We start from the raw sequence: 27,405 nt of genomic DNA on the forward strand, positions 1-27,405 counted from the left end.
GACTACGTCTGTCAATGAGCGACAGAGAAAAAAAGATATATATTTAGTAAATGTTTTAATGCAACTTGCACCTGAAATTGATTTTGTTTTAGGATTGTAATTCCCTGTACAGCAGACTAGGATAGGGAGCTGCAGCACTAGAAGCCAATCGGGTGTTCTGCACGCACAAGTGCTGAAAGGGGCAGGATGACAAAGGGAATATGAAAAGAGCTAATCTCCTCAGTGCGCTGCTGCTCCTCAAATTTTACAAACCCAGGCTGGGGAGAGAGGGGGCAGGAAAGTGACCAGGCTGTACTGCCTAACCACAGCATAGAAATGGGAGGTGACCCACCTGTCTGTACCATCTGGCAGGGCTGTTAAAATGTTAGCACTTGATGTACAGAATTACTAATCCTTTGACAGGTACAACCGTGTACTTAGCTATGTGCCTGAAGTTCTGCTTTAAAGATCTGTATAACAAAAGAACACCAATACAACACCTTCAGTATCCAGCGGATCATGTCCTTGTGGACCTCCAGGTGAGCGGCGTTCTGCAGAGTCTCCAATAAAGCCAGTATGCTGGGGGATGTGTTGGAGCCTTCACCAGGTCCTGAAAGCATAAAAATATAAATGAATTGTCCTATTTTAAGGTACTCTAATTTATATAGCCATTATATATTAGGAAATGCATAGCAGGGAACAAAATAACTCATAGACCCCATCCAGGAAAAGCTTACAATCTACTTCTCTACCAAACTCACTTTGATCAAAAGTCAGCTAACAGCTAAAACATTCAACCTCAAATAGAATTAAAGGCAAAAATTGTCAGTTGTATGTACTCCACAAGGCCTACCTGACCCCTCTTCTGCAATCTAAATTCCAGGCAGATGCTTCCCCTGACTGTCCTATGTGTGGGAGGGAACAGGGTACGTTTTTCCACCTTCTTTGGAGTTGTCCTGAGCTCCAGGGATTTTGGAAACAAGTGGTTGGATTCCTGCACGACACCATGGGCTCCCCCCTGACGCTGACCCCGAAGCCCTGCCTGCTTGGTATATTTCCTGATGTTAACATAGATAAATCAACTGCTCACTTTCTACACGAGACTCTGTTCCTCGCTAGGAAATGTATTGCGCAAAAGTGGATGAGGACCACCCCCCCGTCCTTTACAGACTGGCTTAGGGCAGTCAACTCCACTCTACCCTATAAAAAACTGATCTATGCGCACCGAGGCTGCCCTACTAAATATAATAAGATATGGGATAGGTGGGTGCAGGCCCCGGAGACGTGCGTCTAGATTGCCTAAATTGTTTACCTTGTCTATGCCATGTATTGATTGTATTGTGCATATCCTACCATCTGGCACCGGCTGACGCACCTTGAGGCCCCCTGAGGCCATGGACTGTTTCTTGCCTGAGACTGGTATTGTTCCCTATTCCTGGACGGTTGGTGCTCATGCCTCCTGCCTCCTCGCTTTTTATCTGCTGCTGCTGGTATTGCACTGATGTATGCTGGAGATGTGGTGTATTATGTGTATTGTTTTTTCTTTCTTTCTGTAAGCACTCAGGTACCTTGTTCAAGTGTTCATTTGTTCATTGCCCTTTTTTTCTAATAAAGACTACTGTTTAATTGAAAAAGGCAAAAATTGGATTTTTGACTTACTAGTAGATTCCATATCTTGGGAGTACAGTACAGAAGTCACAGACTTTTGATAGACACTTGCAAAAACTTTTGCTGAGAACACCCCCCCCCCCCCCCCCAAGGACACTCATGTTGTAACCCCACCCACTCTTTGGATGTCCAGTGTTGTCATCCATGCCTCCGGTGACGTCACGCAGCATACGCTGCGTTCCAGCTTGGTCCTTGGCACCCAGCCGTATCCGGAAGACGGACGATTTCCTGCACAGTGTCGTTCCGCCCTTCAGACTGGCTCTTGGCATTTCCACTCTCCGGGACCCCTGGATCCACATTAGACTTACCACCGGATCTTCCATAGCTTGTCATACTCCTTTACCATGTGAGTTGCTACTATTATGTATTTGATACCCTTCAATAAATACTGCACTTAGAGGCGCTCTGTTTGTTTTCTCTTGCATTACCCCACAGCACCGACTTCCCTGTGTTTTATGGAGCAGCCCTTACAGCAGCAACTGGACTTTGTCTGATCTACACCTGTTGGACTTTTTATGGACTGATTTTTTATGGACTTCTTATCCCTTTGTATTCAGTCCACAGACTGTCCTTGTCCCCTATCACTTGATTTGAGCAATATTTCTGGTCCAAGTTTTAGCATCTAGTTACCACCCCTATCAGCTTAAACCTAGAGCGCTTGTTTTTTTCTTGTAATCTGTAGCATGAGTGGGTCCTTTTTTTCCTCAAGTCCTCTGCCTCTTCAGGGCCTGCATGCCATAGGAATAAACCATTTACTCGAACCTGTAAAAGCACTCAGCAGCTAACTACATTTATTGCTCTAAAAGCAGAATTCAGTTTCAGTGCCCAAAGCACTCAATTACAGGCTGGCCCTGCTATTGTGGGGTCCTAGTACAATTCCCAGGATGTACATCGAGGGTAACTGATTCAGAAACTGCTAGTGAGCCCTAAAGTCGCCTCAACCTCGGCAACATCTCCAAGATACGTCCCTTCCTAACTAACACCACCACAAAGCTTCTAATCCACTCCCTGGTCATCTCTCGTCTCGATTACTGCAACTCCCTTCTCATTGGCTTACCTTTAAATAAGCTATCCCCCCCCTTCAGTCCATCATGAATGCTGCTGCCAGGTTCATCCACCTTACAAACTGCTCTATATGTCTGCTACCCCTCTTTGCCAATCCCTCCTTTGGCTGCCACTCAACCTTCGAATTAAATTCAAGTTACTAACCATAACTTATAAAACCATCCATAACTTGGCACCCAGCTACATCACTAAACTGGTCTCTAAATACCAACCAGATCGTTATCTTCGTTCCTCTCAGGACCTCCTGCTCTCTAGCTCCCTTGTCACCACTTCCCATGCCCGCCTCCAGTATGCTCTACCCCAACCTGTCCGACTACCTCCTACTTTGTCCACTTTCAGACGATCCCTGAAAACACATCTCTTAATAGAAGCCTATCTGGCAACCACCTAACAACTGTACTTTTATTTTCTCCATCAGCCCATCCCCCCACCTCTTGCATCTCTTGACCCTCCCCTCTTAAATTGTAAGCTCCAACTAGCAGGGCCCTCTGATTCCTACTGTAATAAAGTGTATTGTATTTGTACTGTATACCCTCAAGTTGTAAAGCGATGTGTAAACTGTTGGCGCTACATAAATCCTATAAATAATAATATAATAAAGCAGTTGGATATGGATAGAAGCAAAAAAAAAAAAAAATGTTCAGAAAACGTTTCCATACAAAAAAGACGTCCATCACCTAAGAACACTAGCAAAAAACTGGAGTACCACAGAGTGGGTGAGGGGTTATAGGAGGGTGCATTCTCAGCAAAGCTTTTGCCAGCGTGCAGCCATTTGAAGATAGTGACATAAAACCCATGGTCTGATTTCCTTTTCTGTGTCCTGTACTGTACAATTAAGATACTTTTTCCGCATATGGATAGGGTAAGGTTGGTTATAACCCTTTTGAGTTTTTTGGCCATCTGTGTTCCATTGGGGGAAATTTCCCTTCACTTCCTGTCCTGCCAAAACAGGAAGTCCCTCCAAAACAAGGGAATCCCAGAACTAGTGTCCCCATTGGAAACTTACCCCTCTATTTCCCCTCTATTCCTGTTCTGGTGACAACTCAAAATATACTTTGCTGGGGGGAGGGGTGGACTGTTAGGATACACTACAGCATTGTCTTAAATGAGCAAGGCAACAGGATCTCTTTAAGAGAATGCCCCAACAACTGGTTGGTTGCAGAATGGAAGCAGGCTCAGACTCAAACTTTACGGCTGGAGTTCCCAGGAACAGGGATACAGTAAGTGAAAAGCACATCATTACACTTTACTCAACCCTATCCTGAGATCTTGCAATCTTGGAGTTCCTATTTAAATATTAGAACTACTGCAGGTTCAGCAACATCCTGGCATAGAAGATAGGTGGAATGGAGTTGGGTGATACAGACAGATCCACCCACAGTTCAAATGTCACCCAATTTTAGCAAAAATCAGCAGAAATTTGAACCCTGTATGGCCAGCTTAAGGGTTAATAAAGGATTAAATAGGAACAAATGAGAATTTTTTAATATTTATGAAAATAGTTACCAATAGAAATACATTTTTGGTCTCCCAACTTACTTGAGATCTTCTCTGAGAAAGTAAAGGTGACAATGTTGTCTTCACTGACATTCTGTAGATGCTGGTTCTCCTCCTGTAACGCCATTCCGATCAGATGCAGAACCTTCACAATGGCAGAAGAAGAAGAAGAATGTCCGTCAGGGCAAAAATACCAGTAGGCTTATACAGTCAGATTATGTACACTAGGTGTTGCTTGAGCGTAGCAGCAAAAATCTGCACTTTAGATTGCAAATTACTGGCTATGATTTAAGGACATTTTTCTAATCTAGTCTTTTTTGAAGGGTCCACTGATAAAATTACATTGGTGTAATGGATAGGTGTCAAGAACCCACAGAGGCAGAAAAAGCTTTTAGAGTTTCATGTTTTCAGGCTCAAAAAGCTATTTAACATTTTTCTTTGAAATGCTTTGGTTTTTAACTCTCCTTGCTAGTGTTTTTGTGTTTATTACCTACATGATATACGTAGGTATGCAGTGGATTGCTATGGTTGTATGCAGTGTTAATTTGCATCAGTGATACAATGGCCTGCCTGTTGGTCGGTTCGTCAATCTCCCTGCTCGTCATGATCTCGTTCACAGTGGGAAATATCTGTCTGTCTTGGTCTCTGGCCCTGAGGAAGCCTTGTGCGAAATGCGTTGGCTTTCTGGGGACCCTTATAGACCGTGCTATATCAGAGACCGTACCATCATCTGATACCAAGTATCGGCATTCCCATATGGGAATATATTTCTACACATGCGTTTCTTTTATACGTTATCAATGGGATATATGTCTTTTGATGTATATTTTTTATTATGTTTCCAATAAAGATATATTTTGTATAATTGTGTGGTACCTATGATCCTCCTCCTCCCACTGGCTTTTAAAGTCCCATCTTTTTTCCCTTTTTTTCATTCATTATATGCATTTAGGGGTATGGGCCATATATCACGGTAATTTGCTACTAAACTTAAAGCGTCATTTGCAGACAACTCATCCTGAAATTCATACAAAAGATAAGCACAGACAGCACTTAACTTCACTTTTGTTGGGAACAGTCTAAAGCCCCGTACACACGCGTCGAAAATCGGCCGGGAATTTTCGTCCGACGACCGATCTGTCGATTTTCGGCTTGTTAGTATGATGCTTCCGACAACCGACTCCGACTTTTTGGCCGAAAAAAAATCTGATGTGCAGGCTATAAAATTTTTGTCCGCCGTCAAAACACGGCCAATTTTCGTGCAGTCAGTACAGATTTCGACAGGGAAAAATCTTATGAGCAAGACTGGGCATGCTCAGAGAAGAAAGAACACAAAGAAAGCAATCCAACACATGACATCACTTCTGAAGTAGAATTTTGTCGGGTGAGAAAATTCGTGTGCAGTCTAGGCACATTCCAACCAACAAAACACCACTCTGGACAAAAGACGGATGACCGGTCGGCCGATAATCGTTGCGTGTGTACGAGGCTTTATCCAAGTACATTGCAGGTATTTTTTTCAACAAACTTTCTTGCAGTCAGATTTCAGACCTTTTGTTATTCTGAAGTAATAGCGGTTGGGAGTGATTTCATAATATCAGCTGCTGCTTTCCCCAAACTGAAGTATCTCACCAAAATATATATATAGAAGGATGTGGTCACTGGGAGGGGCTGGGGCACTGCCAATTGTCGCACGGCGCCTAAGGCCAGCCCTGGGAAGGGACATACATGTACTTTATTATAGAGAGACAACTTAGAGCTGACTGTGTGGGGTGAGAGAGAATGTAAAATCAGAATAACTTAAAATCCCCCCCAATTCAACCCCACAGATACAGAAAACATCAAAATTATGGGCCAAGTCAAGCCAGTGCACCACAGCAAACTATTTACACTGCTCTTTTAGGTGCTTCAAAATACAATATTGACTCTAAAGCCCCGTACACACGTACCGATTGTCGGCCGTAAATATTCGCCCAACGACCGATCGGCCGATTGTAGGCTTGTTAGTATGATGCTTCCGACAGCGCATTTTCGGCCGAACAGAATCTGTCGTGCAGGCATTAAAATTTTTGTTGGCCAACACCAGAACGGCCGATTGTTCGCCAGTCAGTACAGATTTTGGCCGACAGACAGGAGATTAGCAAGACTGGGCATGCTCAGAAAAGAAAAAAAGACAAGGAAAGTGAACCATCACATGACATCACTTCTGCAGTCGGCTGTTGTTGGCCGACAAAATTCGCGTGCAGTCTTTTGCAGTTTTCAACAGACACGACAGCCCTGGACAAAAGACGGCCGATCGTTCGGCCGACGATCAGTATGTGTGTACGGGGCTTAAGGAACAACAGGCCAGGATGGAGATCATAGCAAGATGGATTGGGTGTACGGGATTACCAGTCAGAACAATTGAAGATGAGGACTTTGTTAGCATGATGGGGACAGTAGATAGGAAACGGACTGTTCTAAAGAAAACTAAAATAAGCAATCTGATTGACAAACAGTATGAAGATGAAAATCAAAAATTCAAAAAGAGACTGGTTGTTGCCAGACTCTCAGCTTCATTCCTTGCTAGAAGTGCATGCTACTTTTGTGTTGAAGAGCATAAACCTGAACACATATTGTTGGCCCTTGAACAAGTAGCTCACCAACATTGCACAGTCAATTAAAGCATGTGTGGACAAATGCTTGCAAGAGTGGGACATACCTAAGAGGAAGATCCTCTATTCTTCGTGTGCGGTAGCAGACGTGGAGGAATCATCCTCACTATCAGAGGATTCCAGGTGCGTGGTCACAGAACCAGCAGGGTGACCAACGTCCGCAACGGCCGAATCAGATTCAGGATCTGATGAGACAGATGAGGCAGGGGAAGGCACTTTTTTGCCAGCCCGTCGCCCGCTCCACCTGGGACACAAGGGACTATAGGGACCGCCGTCAGTGCATGGATGGCTGGGACCCGGAGGGCTACGCAGCCTCAAAGAGGGGATCAGGTGGGGAAACGTGCTCCAAGGACTCCATGAGTCACCAGGGGGACCCCATAAAAATGGAAACACTGCTAAGTTACAACCCCCACAGCACTGGCAGACCCACCTGATCGCCAAGCACAAGGCACAGAGCGATCCTCAGCAGAGAGGGAGAGGACCTCACCAGACTCACCACCCGGTGATACATCCAGGAGGAAAAAACTATCTAAAAAATGTTGCCAGGACCAAAGATCCCAGCAAGGAACTAGGTCCTTACTCCTGACTAGGCAGAAAACAAACAAACAGGGAATCAGACTTTCAAAATGAAGCTATAGACTTCAAATAAATGTGAACAGCTCAAACAACATCCAAAGAGTAAAGCACCTTCTCCTGATGCCAAGGATTAGGACAAAGGACAGCAACAAAGTGCAGATTCAGGTGGAATGCAGAAACCACCTAATTTGTAAAAGGATCAAGGCTCAAGGCCCCCCAACACCACCTTATCCTGGTGAAGAACCACGAAGGGTTCTTTGCAGCAAAGAGCAACTATCTCCCAAACCCTGCGAGCTGAGGTGTAGGCCACCAAGAAGACCACCTTGAGCACAAGGAGTGACAAGGTAATCTCTTGGAGAAATTCAAAAGGATAGAACTGCAAGGCAAAGAAGACCAAGTTAAGGTCTTATGGAGATGGGGGCAGCACAGGTGGAACAATCAGTGTGACAGCCTATACAAAGGCTTTTAAAGCAAGGAACTGGGACACAGAGATCCACATCCGATGGCCTCCACCAAAGACAAATCTCTGCAAACACCTCAGGGTGAAGGGCCTATTCTCCCATATTCACCTGCTAATAGCTGAGAAAGTTTGCCTGCCAATTTTCCACACCAGGAATATGCATATGACCATAGCGATCGATCCAGATAAGGCTCACCTCTGACCAAAAAAGGAAATAAGGAACAGGCCAGACATAAAGGGGACAAAGTCCACAAGAAATATCTTTAGAAACAAGGAAATGCAATCATCTTTAGACGCACCAGCTAAAAACAGAGGCTTAGCCGAGCTGGGAGGGAGGGGTTATGCCTGGGCAGAGATTCCTGCCTTTATTTGCTCGCGTCTATTGACCTGATGGTGGCAGCATAACCCAAGTTGTCATGAATATGAATTCCTCTATGTCCTGTGAAGCTGACTTTTAATTCATTTTGTTTAAAGTCCCTAAAGGCAATTTTTTCTTTTTTTTCTAGGTTTGGAGTGGAGAGGGATTAGAACCTCTGTCAGGTTTTATTAGATTCACCCTTTCCGTTTACCATTATTTGTTGAAAGTGAAAGTAAAAGAAAATCCCAAATTTTGAGCTGACATCAGAACAGGAATAGAGGGGAAATCTTTCAACGGGGAGAATAGTTCTGGTGATACCCCAGGATTCCCTCGCTTTGGAGGGATTTTCTCTTACTTTCTGTTTTGGCTGTGGGACAGGAAGAGAAGGGAAATCTCCCCAATGGGACACAAATGGCAAAAAACTGACAGGGGCTTTTACCCTCCCTTACTCTATCAAAAAATAAATAAAAAATACATTTTTTGCCTTTAGTGACCTTTTTAAACATTTTTTTTTCAAATTCTTACAAGTTAATGTACTGATAGTTGATGTCACTTTATTGAATAATTGTATAAAATATTAATTTTAGAACTATACATTTAACACAGGGTGGTTCCATGACACAGGTAGTAATATGCCTATTCCAATTCATTCAACGATGTATGTGTTCTCAATCCAGCTGAACAGCAAATGACACACTCTGTACAACACTGAAAAAAAAATCGGATTTTTGTAAGATCTTACCGTAAAATCCTTTTCTCTTAAGCTCATTGAGAGACGTAGTCTTCTTGATTCTCAAGAGCTGGGTTATGTTGTCTCCGCAGGAGTAGGACTAGGCAGAAAGACAAAACGTTCTGGCTCCACCTTAGGGGCAGTCCCTGAGGGTATATCCTCCCTCTCTCTGCTACAGGGAATCAGTTCTGTTCTAAAGCAGTAACAGAGAATTTAACCCAACCCAACTCAATGATAGAGGGGCGGGTACTACGTCTGTCAATGAGCTTAAGAGAAAAGGATTTTACGGTAAGATCTTACAAAAATCCGATTTTCTCTATCGCTCATTGACAGACGTAGTCTTCTTGATTCTCAAGAGCTGGGACATCCAGAAGCAGTGCCACAAATGAGGGGTGGGATTGACAAAAATCAAAATCCAATCTAGAAGGCCCAACCGGTGCCAAACTAGAAGTTTTAAAGGCTCATTATAAACAAAGAATGAGACTCAAAAGAAAAATTTCCAACGGAAAAAAACCCTCGAGGCAGACCACTGGTCTCCTCAAATGGCGGCCTGCAAAACCTTGCGGCCAAACACGGCATCAGATGATGCCATTACATCAACTTTATAATGTTTTGTAAAGGTATGACCGACGACCAGGTAGCCGCCTTGCACACCTGGACCACTGACGCCTAATGGCGAAAGGCCCATGACGCACTAAGCGCCCGAGTGGAGTGCGCCTTAACAGGGAACGGGGGCTCCCGACCCTTAATAGAATAAGCCTGTACCACCGTCTGTCTGATCCATTTGGAAATGGTCGCGGCAGATGCAGGCAACCCCTTTTTGGGTCCATCCGGGATCACAAAAAGTGAATCCGTCTTGCGAAACGAGTCTGTCGTTTTTAAGTATACCCTGATCGCCCGGACCACATCCAAGGAGTGTAACGCAAACTCCCGAGGATGACTGGGCTTAGGACACAGGGAAGGTAATACAATTTCTTCATTCAGATGAAATTCTGAAACCAGTTTTGGTAGGAAGGATGGATTCGGACGAAGAACCACCTTATCTCTATGAACCACCAGATATGGGGAACGACAAGATAATGCGGCCAGTTCTGACACCCTGCGTGCAGAAGTAATAGCCACCAAGAAGGCCACCTTCTGGGACAACGTAGGTAGAGGAATCTCCCTAATATCTTCAAAGGGAGGTTTCTGAAGAACCGACAATACTAAAATTAAGATCCCAGGGTGGTAACGGCGCGCGCACTGGCGGAGCCAGATGTCGCACCCCCTGGATGAAATTCCGCACCAAGGAATGAGTAGCCAAAGGCTTCTGAAAGAAGATAGCTAATGCTGAGACCTGACCCTTGATAGTACTCAAGGCCAGTTTCTGCTCAACCCCTTGTTGCAGAAAATCTAATATTCGACTAACCGAATAAGACCGTGGACGGAACCCCAGAGGTTCACACCATGCAATGTAGGACTTCCATGTGCGATGATAAATCTTTCTGGAAGTCGCTTTCCTTGCTTCAACTAGAGTAGGAATAACTGAAGCTGACAAACCTTTGTCCTTCAGCACCTGGGTCTCAATAGCCAGGCCGTTAAAGCCAGCGATCGTAAAGCAGGATGGAAGATCGGTCCCTGAGACAGTAGGTCCTCCCTGAGAGGAAGTCTCCACGGGACGTCCGCCACCAGTCTGACCACGTCGGCGTACCAAGCTCGACGAGGCCAGTCCGGAGCTACCAGAATTACTAGAATTCCTTCCTCCTCTATCCTGCGAAGAAGTCTTGGCAGTAACCCGAGAGGAGGGAAGGCATACATTAGCTGGTATTGCCCCCACGGGGCGATCAGTGCGTCTGCGGTCTCTGCTAGAGGATCGCGGGAGCGAGCCACGAATCTCTGTACTTTCCTGTTGAATCGTGATGCCAACAGATCCACATCTGGGGTGCCCCACCGTAGGCACAACTGGTGGAAAACTTCTGGATGGAGGGACCATTCCCCCTGATCCAGAGTCTGACGGCTGAGATAATCTGCCTGCCAATTCTCCACCCCCGGAATGAACACCGCAGAGATAGCTGGAACAAATCGTTCCGCCCAGCGAAGAATGCAAGCCACTTCTTTGGCCGCTCGGACACTCTTGGTGCCCCCCTGGTGATTGACATAAGCCACGGCCGTGGCATTGTCCGACTGGATCCGAACCGGGCTGCCCTGGAGCTGCTCGGTCCAGTGAATCAGACAAAGTCTGATCGCTCTCAGTTCCAATACATTTATCGGCCACCTGGCTTCTTCCAGGGACCAAAGTCCCTGGACAGATAACTGACCGAGAATTCCTCCCCATCCGGATAGACTGGCATCCGTGGTCACTATCGCTGATGCCGAAACATCCTCCTCACTGTCTGAAGAGACAGTACACGAGACACCAATCCCAGATGAAGTACCTGCAACTGCAGAAATAGGCTCAGAGTCTGAATCCGAGGTTTCAGATAATAAGGGGTTAGGCGGGGGTCGCTTTCTTGCGCCCTGTCCCTGACAAGCCACTTCCACCCGGAAGTGGGGTGCTGGAGGATCCTGCAGACCCCTCGAGGGGATCCGGAGGAGATACATGAGTGGCAGGGTCCATGTTAATTCAGGACACCTTTGCCAGAAAAAACAAAAAAACTTTTTTTTTTTTTTTTTATGTGTCTCCCCCTAGCGCAATAGCGCCCCTCAGAATACCTGCTTCTCGATCCCCACAGAGAGAGAGAGGGACCCCCAAGGCTCACCAACCGATGCAGTGAAGTTTCCAACCAACTGCAGTCAGCGTCTGTCTTTTACAGACTGGAAGGAGCTGTTGCTTTTTCCCGGGTAGAAGGACGTGGCTCCGCCCCCTGTGTACGCCTTCCGGCGTTCCCAGCTCTCCACGAGGTAGCTGGGCTCATGAAACATGGCCGCCCCCATACAAGAGACAATAGACTCCAAAAACATGGCGGCCGGCGTGACCTGAGGACATACATGCACCTGGTCTACGGCAAAATGGCGGCGGACCGCCAAAATCGTTTTCCCAGCACATCCACCTGCATCTCTGCTAAGTGGCGATTTATTGATCTACAGGAGATACACTACAAATAAGGTAGGATTATACCTCCTATGTCTGCTGTAATGCTACAGTCTGCTGGGTAGAGTGTTAGCTCTCAAACCAAGTCCACTTCCCACCAAACACATTTACAAGGGGGACTTTTAGTGTCAGATATATACTGACCATGTATGGAGGGGCCCATAATTCATACTGCCTCATAACGAGGAAAGAAAAAAGGGAACGTTTACTCACCATACCGAACCGACAGGCACCCTCTCTTCACAATACCCTCTCCACCGGGGTGGGGGTTTGTGGACCACTCCGGACGCCTCGACTCTCTGGTTCCTGGCGTCCAAGCGAGACTTTTAACTCGCAAGGTCAGTCCCTCCACTGGGACTCCGTCGCGGCCGACCCAGCGCGGAGCTCTGGTCTGCACGCGCTCGTAGACAGAAACCGGGATGACCACTGGATCTCAACACCCAGCCCGTCGCCCGGCCCCGCATACTTACTTGTGTCGCGGCCGACCAAGCGCAATGCAATGGTCTGCGCGCGCTCGTAGGCCGGCTGGGGTGACCACTAGTGTCGCCCAGTCCGGCATATTTGCTTGAAGATCTCACAGGAAAAAAACACTGGAGAAAAACTGCCTAAAAAAAAAAAAAATCTTTTTTTTTTTTTTTCTTAAAGAAAAAATCTTGCCAGGACCAAAAAGATCCCAGCAAGGAACTTAGGTCCTTACTCCTGACTAGACAGAAAAAAACTGATTCCCTGTAGCAGAGAGAGGGAGGATATACCCTCAGGGACTGCCCCTAAGGTGGAGCCAGAACGTTTTGTCTTTCTGCCTAGTCCTACTCCTGCGGAGACAACATAACCCAGCTCTTGAGAATCAAGAAGACTACGTCTGTCAATGAGCGATAGAGAAAGTGGTCCATGTGTGCACGTAGCATTTTTGCTAGTCATATGCATCATGCCATATTTATCTAGTAGAAGTAATTATTTAAATTTTAACCTTTTTTTTTCAAATTTCGCAAAGAACAAAAAAAAAAAAAAAAAAGTACAACAATACCACACTGTCTCATTATTGTCTGCTTCATTCTACCACCTTTTAATGGTGATAATATATTCAGTCTAATACAGAGCATAAACCAGCTGAAATTGGTGCATGCATATGAAGTGTTGCTATAAGACATAAAAAAATGACTCGGCTTACCCTCTGCAGCATGGCTTCAGACCAGGAATATCCATTGGGTTCAACAGCCCACTGAAGAATAGTTCCCATAATAGAGAGCATAACATCGGACTGGAGAATGTTAATGAGGCTGGCAAAGAGAGGACAAAACGGAGGCAGCACAGGAGGTGGCAAAGCTGCAACAGAAAAACATTTTGTGAATTCTTTTGTTCCTTCAGTGCAATTACACTACAGATTTCCTCATATATCAGTGTCCTAAAGAAGATCTGACTCTTTCCCATGGCAGCCAAATTCTATCATTTTATCTTTTTTTTTTCTAATTAAAGAAGTTCAGAATGTCTAAAACAGTATTAAATGCTAGATTTTTGGGGGGACCTGGCCAGGCTGGGCATGCAAGTGGAACAGCCTCACAGAGCTCCCGATCCTGACTTTGGTCGTTGACCTGGGCGATTATAGGTATCATTCTCTTCAGTGCAGCCAGAGAAATTTATCGACACCCCACCTGACCAGATCGGAGCTATGATGACCCGAGGAGGCAAGGGAGAATGGACAGCCCTGGAGATTTAGCATGCACAGCCCAACAGGACCACCACGATGCTCTGAGAAGCACAAAGACACAAGCAGCAAAGTGGGTAAGGGTCACAAAAAAAGATGCCCCCAGAGACATGCTCTACAATACACAAAAAATCAAAGAGGTGCAGTGGCAAGGCTCCTCTGAAGCCCAGGAGGAAGAAGCTGACCCATCCCAGTATATAGAGAGACTGAGCTTGACACCATGTCTCTCCCTGACAGTGATCAGAAAACAGGCGTAGTCTGAAGTAAAACCTACCCTAAATCAAATCGTACAAGCTGTCAGCAAGGCATTGTTTCAGTTAACTCAGTCATAAAGCGCTTAGGGGGGCTGACAGAGGAGGTGTCGCTGCTGCAATAAGACCTCCAGAAGATAAGAGAAAGAACAACGGCTGCTGAAGGCCACATCAGTGATCGAGGACAAAATACATCCACTGATTGCTAAAACCCACACAGCCGTCCGCATAGCCACAAGTGACAAAACGGATGATATTGAAAATCATCTTAGACAAAATGTTCGCATAGTGGGGCTGCCAGAAAAGGTGGAGGGTCGGGACCCCACAGAATTCATAGATAAATGGCTACTGGATCTATTCGGGAAAGAAGCCCTTACCCCACTGTTAGCTGTTGAAAGGGCGTATCATGTTCCTGCTAGGGCTCTCCCAGGTAATGCACCTAGGCCAGTCCTGGCACAGATACTACACTACTGCGACAGAGAGAAAATCTTAAAGAGGAAGTAAACCCTCCTCTGACACTTTTACCTATAGGTAAGTCTATATTAAGGCTTACCTATAGGTACTGTAAATATCTCCTAAACAGCACCGTTTAGGAGATACGTCACTGGCGAAAGCGCTCTGAAGGAACGGCCGCTGGTGCCGTTTCTTCAGAGTCCAATGCCGTGACTGTCGGCTGCTGCGCGCGTGCGCGGGAGTGACGTCACCGCGGCTCCGGCCAATCAGATGGGCGGATGCCGCGATCCCGGAAGACGGGCTACTGGACATGTCGCCCGTCATACAGGTGAGCGGGCGGCACGGCGGGGGCTTGTTCCTAGGTAAGTATTTCATAATGAGCTAGTATGCGATGCATACTAGCTCATTTTGGGTTTCTCTTTCAGGTTGCAGAAAAAAAAAAAAAGTTTCATGGGTTTACAACCTCTTTAAGGTTAGCAAGGGAGAAATCCACCATACACTACAATGGCACCAGAGTCTCATTTTATCCCCATTTCTCTGCTGAGGTCTAGAAGAAGCGGGCCGAATTCCAAGATGTCAAACCGCGTCTCTAACGCCCTAATTTTCCATATGCAATGCTCCACCCTGCAAGGCTGCGGATTGCAGCCAGAGGTCAGGTGCACTTTTCAAACTCAGTCGGGCTGGAAAGCTGCAAACTAGCTGGACGTCAATGAGCCCTCTTTGACATCCTCTGAGCCCTCTTTGACAACGCTGAAACCTGAGACCGTTTCCTTGTTCTTCCTGGGTGCATACCTTTGATTCGGTGGTTCTGAAGGGCGCTGCACTTTTTTACCGGACTCCCTAAATCCATGTCATTCCTATATATTTCAAAAAGTCTTAATATAAAAATTTCAAGTGAAATTTTCTCTCTTAAATCCTCTGTCTTCCACCGCACCACAAGTAAAATCCACCACCAAATGTGCTAAATGAACTCACCAGAGGTAAATGCTGGTAATATTATAAACCAGCTAGCAGTGCATTCCCCTATGGGAGCAATAATCTGCAGGCCCAGCAAACTCCTCTTTAAACTCTGCCAGCAAACAACGTTTACGTTTAAAATGGAAGAGAAAAAAGCTTGCATAGCAGGAAATCCTTAAAAACTCTATTCATAAAACCAATTCAATAAACTCACATTTCTGTGTCTCCATTGACTCAAGTATGATTCGCATAAACATGAACCCGGGCTTGCTCCATCCATGAGCAACTCCCAACGTGCAGGGTGACATCACATCCAAGACTTTTTGATATATATATGAATTACATGGACTTTATTACTTACATTTAAAGCAGAGCTCCACCCAAAAGGGAAAGCTCCGCTTGTTTGCTTCCTCCCCCCTCCGCTGCTACATTTGGCACCTTTCAAAACCAGGTATCAGCTCCCACTTCCAGCTAGGATCACTGCAATCTATGAAATTTCGGGCCCCTTCTCCCCTGGCCTTCTGGGAGACACACAGGTCCCAGAAGACAGCGGGACCATTCAGAAAGCGCAGCACGACTCGTGTATTCGCAATAGGAGGGGCTTGACTTCCTGTTTCCCTTAGTAAAAATGCTGATACTTGCATTCGGAGCTTATGGACAGATTGGCTTGGGGTGCCGACATTGTGGGATACCTGGAGAGGTAAGTGCCCTTATAGTAAAAGTCATCAGCTACAGTATTTTTAGCTGCTGACTTTTAATTTTTTTTTTTTTTTTTACAGGCTGGTCCTCAGTCAGCTCTACGGTAAACGGCCACCACCGGCTGATTCATTCTCTCGCCTGTACGATCGCACAGGCGAGCCGGTGGGAGCACCAGAGAGCTGCGGGGGGGGGGGGGGGGGTTGTGCAGCTTTATAGCCATTATGATTGTTTTTTTTTTTTTTCAAAACAGTGAGGTTTATTGAAACTTTTGGTACAATACAAAAATAGACCGTGCATTGAAACTTCGATCAGATTCATAACACACAGAAGTACAAAAAAAAATACAAATATACACAGTGATTAACACTTAGAAACAGAACAGACATAGTAAAAATAAGGCAGTAGTCAGTTACTTTCTTTCGGCCCAACACTCGAGAAGACAATATTAGGTCAATTGGGGCGGTCAGCATAAAATAGTTACCCACTGCACTACTGAGCTGTGTCAGGGCACTGCACCCACTTGTCCCAAATCTTGTTGAACTTCTGGGGGCACCCCCTATGTTTATATAAAAGTCTATGAAATGGGATGACACTATTAATTTCCTTAATCCACAATCCTAGAGTAGGAGGAGTAGGTCTCATCCACCGCCTGGCTATCAATTTACGCGCTATAAACAAAGTTTCCTGAAGAAATATGACAGTGGATTTGGGCATCTCTCCATCCGGATAGACCCCCAGGAGACACTCCTTAGGGGAGAGCTGTAGAGGAGACCCCATTTTGTCGTGCAGAAATGTGACTACCTGTTGCCATAGAGTCTGTAGTTGGGGACAGCTCCACAATAGGTGAAAGAAGGAAGCATCAGGGTCTGCGCACATAGGACAAAAGGGGACCAAGTCAGGGTGATATTTGGACAGTCTGAGCGGGGTGAGATAAGCCTGGTGTATTATAAAGGTCTGGGTAAGGCGATCCGACAGTTTTGGCGACACTCTGCGGCACGTCTCCAGGGCATCCTCCCATTCCTCATCCTCCATGGCCCCCACATTGCGCTCCCAGCGGGTCTTAAGTGCATAAGCTAAAGCGGTCGAGGAAGGCGTGTGGAGCTCAGAGTAGAACATGGAAATGAGGTGACTGGGTTCTGTACTTTTAACAATCTCAAGGGTGGTGACCGATTCTATCTCAGGAGGGCCGTCAGGGAATTGAGATCTATAAGCATGGGAGAGCTGTAAGTATCTGTAGTGCATGGGGCCCTGGAGCGCAAACTGGTCTTGCAGGGTCTCGTAAGGCCGCAGACCAGTGGTCGTGGAGATATGGCTAAGGAGGAGAATACCCCTTCCACTCCATATCGACAGGTCAAGGATGGAGAGAAACTCACGCAATGTACTATTATGCCACAGAGGGGTGAGTGTGTGGAACGGAGGGCACCGAAGCCTGGACGCTACCACCTCCCAGATCCGACAATAGTGATATAGGAGAGATCTGGGGCACAGGGGCTCCGGCGAGCCCCTGACGCCCCTAAGGATAACTAGGAGGGGGTCCCCGAGGGGATGAGCCCACCCAGGGCAGAGCAGGGTCAAGAAGCGTTCTCTATCCGTTTTATCAATGTGAAAGAACTGGGACAACTGAGCTGCCAGATAGTACAGATTAAAATCCGGCAGGGCCAACCCCCCTAGATTTGTAGGATTTTTGAGTTTGCGCCATGAGATCTTGTGCCGGTTAGCACCCCAAACAAAGGTCTTGAGGAGTGATTCCATCTGCTTAAACAGCCTGAGTGGCAGATATATAGGAGAATGCCATACAACATAGAGAATTTTGGGAAGAAGAATCATTTTAATTAAATTGACCCTACCCATCACTCCCAGAGGTAATTTGGACCATACTTGAATTTTGGCCTTAAGCAGAGGGAACAAGGGTTGAACGTTATCTGGGACATAATCTGCTGAGCTAGCTGTCACCTGAATCCCTAAGTACTTAATGCGGGATACACACTGCAGGGCCGGGTTTGCGGGGGCGATCGCCTGCGGGCTCTCGTCAAGCGGGAGAATTTGTGACTTATCCCAGTTTATCTGAAAACCGGAGAACCGTCCGTACCGTTCAATTAAAGAAAGGGCTGTGAGCAGGGATTCTCGAGAGTCTTCCAAATATAACAAAGTATCATCAGCATACATGCTGATTTTCTCCTCCAGCGGTCCCTTACGCAGGCCACGAATCCCGGGATGTGCTCTAATGGCCATCGCCAGGGGCTCCGCGGCCAGGGCATACAGCAGGGGGGAGAGGGGGCACCCCTGTCGAGTGCCACGGGATAAAGGGAAGGCGGTCGACTGCCAGCCGTTGGCCAGGACCCTAGCTACCGGGGCGCTATATAGAAGTTTGACCCACTTAGTAAAATTAGGTCCAAAGCCGTATCGGTCCAGACAGGTCCATAGAAATGGCCACTCTACCGAGTCGAATGCTTTAGCCGTGTCCAAGGAGACCACCACCCTGCCGCCCATTCCGTCGTGTTGTGCCTGGAGATTCATAAATAACCGGCGAAGGTTAAACGAGGTGTTCCTCCCAGGCATGAACCCGGTCTGGTCCGAGTGTATGAGTGAAAGGATCACCTTGTTAAGACGGAGGGATAAAATTTTCGCAAGGATTTTAGTGTCTACTGGGAGCAAAGAGATGGGACGGTAAGACTCTGGGGCGTGCAAGTCCTTGCCCGGCTTGGGGATGAGCACAATCAGTGCCTCCCGCATAGAAGGGGGCAGGGCTGCATCCTTGAACAGAGATTGAAACAAAGCCAATAATTTAGGAGAAAGGAGTTCCGAATATTGGGAGAAGAATTCAATCGGGAGGCTGTCCAGGCCGGGGGCCTTAGATCTAGGGAACTCGGACACGGCTGCTGCAATCTCCTCCACAGAAATGGGTGCCTCGAGGGTCGCCAACTGGTCGGGTGTCAATGTGGGAAAGGCAATAGAGTCCAGAAAGTCATGCATGTCAGTGCAGTCAGCGGGGGCCCTAGAGGTGTAAAGTGTACTAAAAAATGATCGGAAACACTGTGTCACCGCAGCAGGATCGGTGATCTCATTACCCAGGTCATCCTTCAAAGTTATAACTACCGGGGGCCTATCCTCACAATGAACTAAATATGCGAGGAGTTTCCCCGCCCGCTCTCCATGTGCAAACAGATTCTGCTTCTGAAAAAACATCTTAGATTTCGCCTTCTCATATTCAAGTTGGGAAAGGACTTTAGAGGTCAATTTATACTGGGATTCATGCGTCGGAGTCGGGTCCGCCATAAAGGCCTGTTCAGCTTCAAGCAGATTCGCCGTTGCCCTGGAGATCTCCTCAGCAGCCCGCGCTCTAACAGCTTTAATTTTGGAAATCATAGTGGATCTGGCGAACAGTTTAAATGCCTCCCACACTGCAGCTGGGGAGGCAGTGCCCTCATTATGATTGTTTTTTATATGAGAGGGAATCCCTGGCAGAAAAAGAAGATGATATCTGAATGATGCCTGCAGTTGAACCCATCATTCAGATATCCCCACTCAAAGTCGTGGTTAAGTGTATAGCATGAATTGTTTACATTAACGATTGGTTTAAATAGGTTTTGCACAATGGCACTTTAGTTTATGTGGGTGTTTTACACCATAATCTATTGATTTTTAGTCATAGAATTGGAGCACTAAGAATAGGACAGAACACACATCTGCACACAGCGCTGTTCTTTTGACAATCTCAAAGATATACCGGTCAAAACAAAAAAATACACAAAATAAAAAAACATAAACCAAAATAGATTTTCATAAAGAAATAGCTTTGAAAATTCATGAAGATCATATCTGATTGACCCTTAAACACATTGCATTAGCCTGCCCAGCTTAGAGAACAGTGGAAATCCCTGTACCTGTATCTTCTTCATTCAGTCTCTTCAACTTACGCTGGGCCTCTTCAGCCTGTAAAACAAGACAATTCCTAGAGTGAGCTTAAATATATTTAATACACGCACATAGGCCATGCATATGTAAATAATTTTGCAACACGTATTGGGTCTTGCTGTGAATGTTGGAGTAGGAGAAAATTTTAGGTCCCTAAACTAAGGATCTGTATAAGCATTTAAACTTTGTCTATTGATAACCTTGAGTACTGTAAGGTTTTGACATTTTGCGGATTCACACAGTTTAAGAGCCGGTTCACATTAGCGCGACTTGTCAGGCGACTTATCAGCCTGACAAGTCGCGCTCCCTCGCGGTCCATTGACCACTACAGGACCCGTTCTAATAGGAGCGACACAAGTCGCTCTGACTTAGAAAAAGGGTCCTGTACTATTTCGGGGCGACCTCGGAGCGGCTTGCATAGACTTCCATTATGTGAAGTCCCTGCAAGTAGCTCCGAAGTCATGGTGCAATGTAATGCACAAGTCGCCCCCGAAGTAGTAAGGAGTCGTGTCGCGCTAATGTGAACCGGCTCTAAGGCTTGACGTATTTTTTGTACAAAAAAATGGCTTTATGGGTTTTATTATGTTTTGTGTGCACTAAAATTCATTTTGTTTTTTGTCCTAAAAATATAGATTTGATAAAGAATTGCAAAATTATCATGCAATATACAATATTGCAATTACTATCTTTTTAATCTACTGGGCTCTTTGCTTTAAAAAATAAAAGGTTTTGACAGTTTTAAGCAAATTTGTAGCCAAGAATTGAAACGGTACGGTCATGTCAAGGTTTTTAAGAGATTTTAGCGATTGGGTTCAGAAATACGTTTAAGTACTATTGGCACAGGCTATTCTGCCCCGCAATGATAAAAGAGAACATGTAAAAACACAGCATTTACCTTAGACTGTTCAGCTCTGGAGTAATGGTAATAGAAGAGGTTAAACTCCTTGGCACACTCAGGCTTCAACTCATACAGGCCTCTTCCTGTTAAGCCTGGCTTTCTAAACAGAAAAGCAACAAAGATATAAGCACATATAATCTAGAAATCTGGAATAAAAAGACACAAAGGTCTTACTGCGCTCAACTTACTTAAAAGACGCTATCGTTTCAATCACTTGCTCCATTCCCGTCTCTTTGTTTTCCTATCAGTTCAAAGTAAGAAAGTCATTGACTCAATATAAAGGCATGTCGATCAGATCACACAGTACCTGCAGATTACTTCAACAATAAAGGCATTAACAGTATGTGCTGTGTGCACTTGCAAATATGTGAATGGGAAGAGATGAGGAATGAAAGAGTAGGGTGCCACCTGCAGGGGAACACAAACAATCTGTAGAGATCTTCATTAACCACTTTAAGATCCAAAGTTTTTACCCCCTTCCTGCCCAGGCCCTATTTTGCGATTTGGCGTTTACTTTAACGGACAATTGCGCGGTCGTGCGACGCTGTACCCAAACAAGATTTACGTTCTTTTTTTCCACAAATAGAGCTTTCTTTTGGTGATATTTGATCACCTGTGCAATTTTTTAATTTTTTCGCTATAAACAAAAAAAGAGTGACTATGTTGAAAAAAAACAATATTTTTCACATTCTGCTATATGACATTCCCAAAAAAAAAAAAAACCTTAAAAATCAAATTTTTTTTAACATTTTAGGCCAATTTGTTTTCTGCTACATATTTTTGGTAAAAAAAAAAAAAAAAAAAAAAAAATAGCAATAAGCGTATTTTGATTGGTTTGCGCAAAAGTTATCGCGTTTACTAACTAAGGGAAAGATGTCATTTTTATTTATTTATTTATTTTTCTAGTAATGGCGGCGATCTGCGATTTTCTGCGGGAGTTCGACATTGCGGCTGGCAGATCGGACCCCTAACTGACATTTTTGACACTTTTGGGGGGGACCAGTGACATTACTACAGTAATCAGTGCTAAAAAATATGCACTGTTACTGTAATGACACTGGCAGGGAAGGGGTTAACCCTATGGGTGATCTATGGGTTAAATGTATGCCTCATGCTTACTGACGTGTGGGGGGGGGGGGGTGCTGTGACACAGACAGATCGCAGGTTCAGCTATGCTGAATCCTGTGATCTCCTCCTGTCTGTCACTGAGAAGATCCGCCTGCTTTGTTTACATAAGCATGCGGGTCTTCTCACAGTTTCCCCGACGATTGGGGAAGGAAGGCGGCAATCGCCGCCTCTCCTTCTCCCGCTTGACTCTCTAAACACAGCGGGAGCGTGCCGCCGAAATCACTAGGAGTCCAGCGATGTAGGTCTACGTTACTGAACCCAGGGGAGCCGCACTGCCACAAGTCGGCAGTGGTTAAGGTACACTATACTGTATTTTCAGTGAGCAGCTATTGTGAGTTCTTATTGCATTGTTTACCAGTGAGTTTTCAGCACAAGGCTGCCTGTGATGAGAATCAGTGGGAAAAACTGGGTTTTTATGTTCCTACACCCCCTAAAGCTGGCCATAGACTATACAATTTTCTTATTCAATTTTTTTTAGATTTACCTTCAACTATGTAGTACAAGGGTCTGCCTGATTCCATACAAATTGTTGCATACAAAAAGTTTTTTGTAAATCTAAAAGAAAGTTGTACAAGATAATTGTATATTGTATGGCCAACCTAACACATAACCCTTAACACCTCCAGCCTCACACTTAAAAGGCTAAGTTTATCTTTAGGAAAAAAATAAATAAATGCACATATATTTTTGCAGGTGAAATAGATGTAAATGTACATTCATTTTTATTTTTTTTCTGATGAGCCTGCAGAACATTGCACTGACTATCATTAGATCCTGGGTGTAATGTAAGGCACTGCCTCCAGCTTGCCTGCCTGTACCTCCATACGGGTAGACAGTTACAAAGTCAATGAACTACGAGGGTGCTCAAGTGCCCTTGCAGCTCATTAAGAACTACAAGCTGCTTGCCGAGGTGGAAGACAAGACTTGTAGTTCATTCATTCAGACGGCAGTGAATGAATGATGCAGCTGCGCGGGGCTCAGTTCAGTAGTGCTGTTTTTGATAAAAAGACTGCGGGTGCGGGGAGAGAAACCCTAATCCACTGTCATGGGAGACGAGACATCCCTGGAGTATATAACACATTACACCCTAGACAGGAGGAGTATAACGTGTAACATGCTTAGGTTAGCTTATCTTTTAGGCTCCGTTCACATCTAGGCGTTTTGGGGCGTTTTTGGGGCGGTTTTCTGCTCTAGGATCAGCTCTCAAAACGCCCAACAAGACAAATCCTATTCATTTCAATGGCCCCTGTTCACATCTGAGCGTTTTGACGCTGTATACAAAACGCCCAACGCTCAAAAAAGTACATGAGCTTCTTTTTGGGCAGATTACAGGCGTTTTCCATTGATCTCTATTCAATCTAAAAACGCCTGCACAAAAATCGCGGTAAAAATCGCGGTAAAAAACGCCGCAAAAATCGCGGTAAAATCGCGGTAAAAAAACGCGCGAAAAACGCTACGCTCAGGTGTGAATGTAGCCTTAAAGTGATTGTAAAGTCTTGTTTTTTTTTATAAAAAAACAATAACATGTTATTATACTTACCTCTGTGCAGTTGGTTTTGCACAGAGAAGCCTGGATCCTCCTATTGGGTCCCTCGTTCCTGCTCCTGGCCACTCCCTCCTATTGAGTGCCCACACAGCAAGCAGCTTACTTTGGGGGCACCCGAGCCGAGCTGCAGCTCTGTGTGTGCATTCAGACACAGAGCTGCCATTCAGCCACGCTCCCTCTCTCTCCTGATTGACAGCCGCGGCTGTATCTCAGCCAATCAGGAGAGAGAGTCCCAAGACAGGACTCATGGACATCGCTGGACAGAGAGGGGGCACAGAAACGTATTAGGGAGTGCTGGGGTGGCTGCTACACACAGAAGGCTTTTTATCTTAACGCATAGAATGCATTAAAATAAAAAAAACCTTCCTGCCTTTACAACTTTTAATAAACCTCAGGAAGGAGACCCTGCCTCCCTGACTTTTAGCGTCCTCAGGAAAAGCACAGCACTCCACCCTGTAGCTACATGGGGGCACTCCTCCTAACGCCTGCTCCGTCTCTGTAAGATGACAGGATTGAGCTATGTAAAGAAGTGGCAGTTTTTCTGGAAGGCTTCTGTTATTTGGACTATGACAAACAGCAATATCACCAGGGGAAAGTCAGGATTAGACATCGGGTGCTACAATGGTGTAGTGTAACTGCATAACCGGGTTTTTAAAAGGTGAACTATTCCATTAAGCGTCGATCCCTGCAGCATACACCAGTGAGCTCAGTGCAGCTTGAAGACCCATCCAGTCCTTGGCTGACAGAATGTCGCTTAAATAGCAATAGATTTCATTCAACTCAAAGAGGACTGGCACTGGGGAAACTGCAGAGCACATTTACTGTGTACTGCGGTAAGATGTAGTTAAAATTTAAAGTAGAACTGTAGTTATTTGTGTTACCCAGAGCTCTTACCATACTGTGCAAATATGTTCATGAAAAGTGGCTATTTCCGCTTTGAGCAATGGCTATATTAACCTTGGCAGACATCACGTGCTATACATTCATCGCCTTTCAACATAAGAGGAAAACCGCCAATTAAACTTAGGCACACTTACATCCTCTGGCAAGGCCTTGACCAGTTCACTGTGGGCCATAGGTCTAATGCTGAGCTGGTGGATGATTTCCCGCTTTATCTCATCAGTGACAGACACCTGCCCTACGCCAGGGCAAAATCTTTCACCTGGAACATAAAAGTTTTATTTTTAGGAGGATCTGAGAAAATAGAATTAAGGATGTGATTGCTTTTTCTAGTCTTTGTGAATTTGGCACAATTTGTTTTATTTAAAAATACTTTTACTTAGTACTTGCTGCTGAACCAGCACCCAGAACAAAAAATTATCTATGCCCCGGAATAAAACAGATGAAAAATACCATATAACCTAGGCTGTCTTCATCCATTGACTGCTTTTAATTGCAGCTGTTGATTTTAAACAGTAGAGGTTCTTCAGCCACTTCCTGTCAGAGGGTGACAACGTTGGCTGTGCTCTGGAATATTTGAGAAGAATTACCCTACCCCTAGTATACGCAAAAACACAGAAGAGAAAAGATGGGGCTTTCTAGGCCGATTGGGAGGAGGAGGATCAAGAATACCATACAGTTATAAAAAATATATTTTTTATTTAACACATATTAAAAACATGTATAATCCAGGGGCATAAATCCCGTACACATATCCAAGAAAAATAAAAAAAAACACAGGTGCAGAAATACCGTATTTATCGGCGTATAACACGCGCCGGCGTATAACACGCACCTAAATTTTAGGGCAGAAATTTCAGGAAAAAAGCTAAAATTTAAAATAAACAGCTTTGAACTCAGAACATTTTTTTTAAAAATTAAATGTAGTCTTACTAGTGCCCACGAATGCAGCCTCATCAGCGCAGTGTCCATACATGCAGCCTCGCCAGCACCAGTGCCCATAATTGCAGCCTCGCCAGCGCAGTGCCCATACATGCAGCCTCGCCCGTGCCCATTATAGCAGCCTCGCCAGCGCCCATAATTGCAGCTTCGCCAGCGCCAGTGCCCATACATGCAGCTTCGCCAGTGCCCATACATGCAGCTTCGCCAGTGCCCATACATGCAGCTTCGCCAGTGCCCATACATGCAGCTTCGCCAGTGCCCATACATGCAGCTTCGCCAGTGCCCATACATGCAGCCTCGCCAGTGCCCATACATGCAGCCTCGCCAGTGCCCATACATGCAGCCTCGCCAGTGCTCTTACATGCAGCCTCGCCAGTGCTCTTACATGCAGCCTCGCCAGTGCTCTTACATGCAGCCTCGCCAGTGCCCATACATGCAGCCTCGCCAGTGCCCATACATGCAGCCTCGCCAGTGCCCATACATGCAGCCTCGCCAGTGCCCATACATGCAGCCTCGCCAGTGCTCTTACATGCAGCCTCGCCAGTGCTCTTACATGCAGCCTCGCCAGTGCCCATACATGCAGCCTCGCCAGTGCCCATACAAGCAGCCTCGCCAGTGCTCTTACATGCAGCCTTGCCAGTGCCCATACATGCAGCCTCGCCAGTGCTCTTACATGCAGCCTTGCCAGTGCCCTTACATGCAGCCCCGCCAGTGCCCTTACATGCAGCCCCGCCAGTGCCCTTACATGCAGCCTCGCCAGTGCCCTTACATGCAGCCTCGCCAGTGCTCTTACATGCAGCCTCGCCTGTCCCCTTACATGCAGCCTCGCCAGCGCCGATAATTGCAGCCTCGCCAGCGACCATTATTGCAGCCTCGCCAGTGACCATTATTGCAGCCTCGCCAGTGACCATTATTGCAGCCTCGCCAGCGCCAGTGCCACTAAAGAAATCACTTGTCCAGAAAGCATCCAGCGCCGAAAGGTAGAAGGGGGCGGGCGGCGCAGAGGAGAAGGAAGGATGGGCTGTTATCGGAAGTCACGGCGCCTATGATTGACGTCGGCATAGGAGGCGGGACTTCCGATGACAGCGGTCCTCCCTTCTCCTCGGCGCCGCCCGTCCCCTTCTACCTCTCGGCGCTGCTAGTGCTTTCTGGACATTTTTTTTTTCTTATATCGGCGTATAACACGCACTGCTACTTTTTCCTCCATTTTTAGGAGGAAAAAGTGCGTGTTATACGCCGATAAATACGGTACTTACCCATAAGGGAATGCCGAAACTCAAATTAGATGTTACAGGGTCTCTGGTGGAACACAGTCTAGGGGTCCCAGCAAGCCGGTGCGTTTCGCATGGGGCTTCCTCAGGGCCAGAGAGACCAGAAAAGACTGGTATTTCCCGCTGTGTATAGGACCATGGCGGACAAAATAGACTGACGGACCACTGAATTAAGAACTGCAACGGTGATGACCGCAGATTGTGAGATCACACTAATCTAGAAGTCTTCAGATGTGGAAATACATCTTTACATGCTTATACTCATATTGAAAATTCCTCCCATTATATGCTACCAGGGATTAAGTAGTTACTTAGTCTGCGATATGGGCAGCATATAATCACAATGTATTGGGGTATTTCATTCGAGTTTTGCAAATCCGACTAACAGAGACTTAGACCAAACCGGCAGACAAAGGAGGAAACATTGTACTCATGGATAATGAAAAATACAAACAAATGTGTCTGAAAATCCTGAATAACCCCAAATGCTATAAAAAAATATCAGCAGTAATAAAAAATTCCTTTAAAAAGGATTTCTACAGGAAGATAGATAGAGCACTAAATGAGGGCATAATTTCACAAACCCTGTGGAACTTCATGAGGACGAAACATCCGAGAACACCCACCTTTTATGCGCTACCAAAAGGTTCACAAGGATAAAAAGAACCCACCTGGAAGACCAATAG

General features: G+C 45.7%; 1 protein-coding gene across 2 annotated transcripts in view; it reads right to left on the minus strand.

Annotated features, from left to right (window-relative positions):
• The window catches only part of UBR2 (ubiquitin protein ligase E3 component n-recognin 2), a 180,603-nt gene that overhangs the window by 48,909 nt on the left and 104,289 nt on the right, over positions 1-27,405 (minus strand). For both annotated transcript variants that reach the window (XM_082250166.1, XM_082250167.1), the window contains exons 21-27: positions 24,644-24,768; positions 21,121-21,173; positions 20,930-21,032; positions 20,004-20,052; positions 13,226-13,380; positions 4,252-4,354; positions 480-589 (exon numbers count right to left, since the gene is read on the minus strand). In XM_082250166.1, coding sequence (XP_082106292.1) covers positions 480-589; positions 4,252-4,354; positions 13,226-13,380; positions 20,004-20,052; positions 20,930-21,032; positions 21,121-21,173; positions 24,644-24,768 — 698 coding nt within the window. The remainder of the gene's footprint in view (positions 1-479; positions 590-4,251; positions 4,355-13,225; positions 13,381-20,003; positions 20,053-20,929; positions 21,033-21,120; positions 21,174-24,643; positions 24,769-27,405) is intronic.

This window comes from Pelophylax lessonae (assembly GCF_965119305.1).
Source record: "Pelophylax lessonae genome assembly, chromosome: 3".
In the NCBI taxonomy this organism is placed as follows: Eukaryota; Metazoa; Chordata; class Amphibia; order Anura; family Ranidae; genus Pelophylax; species Pelophylax lessonae.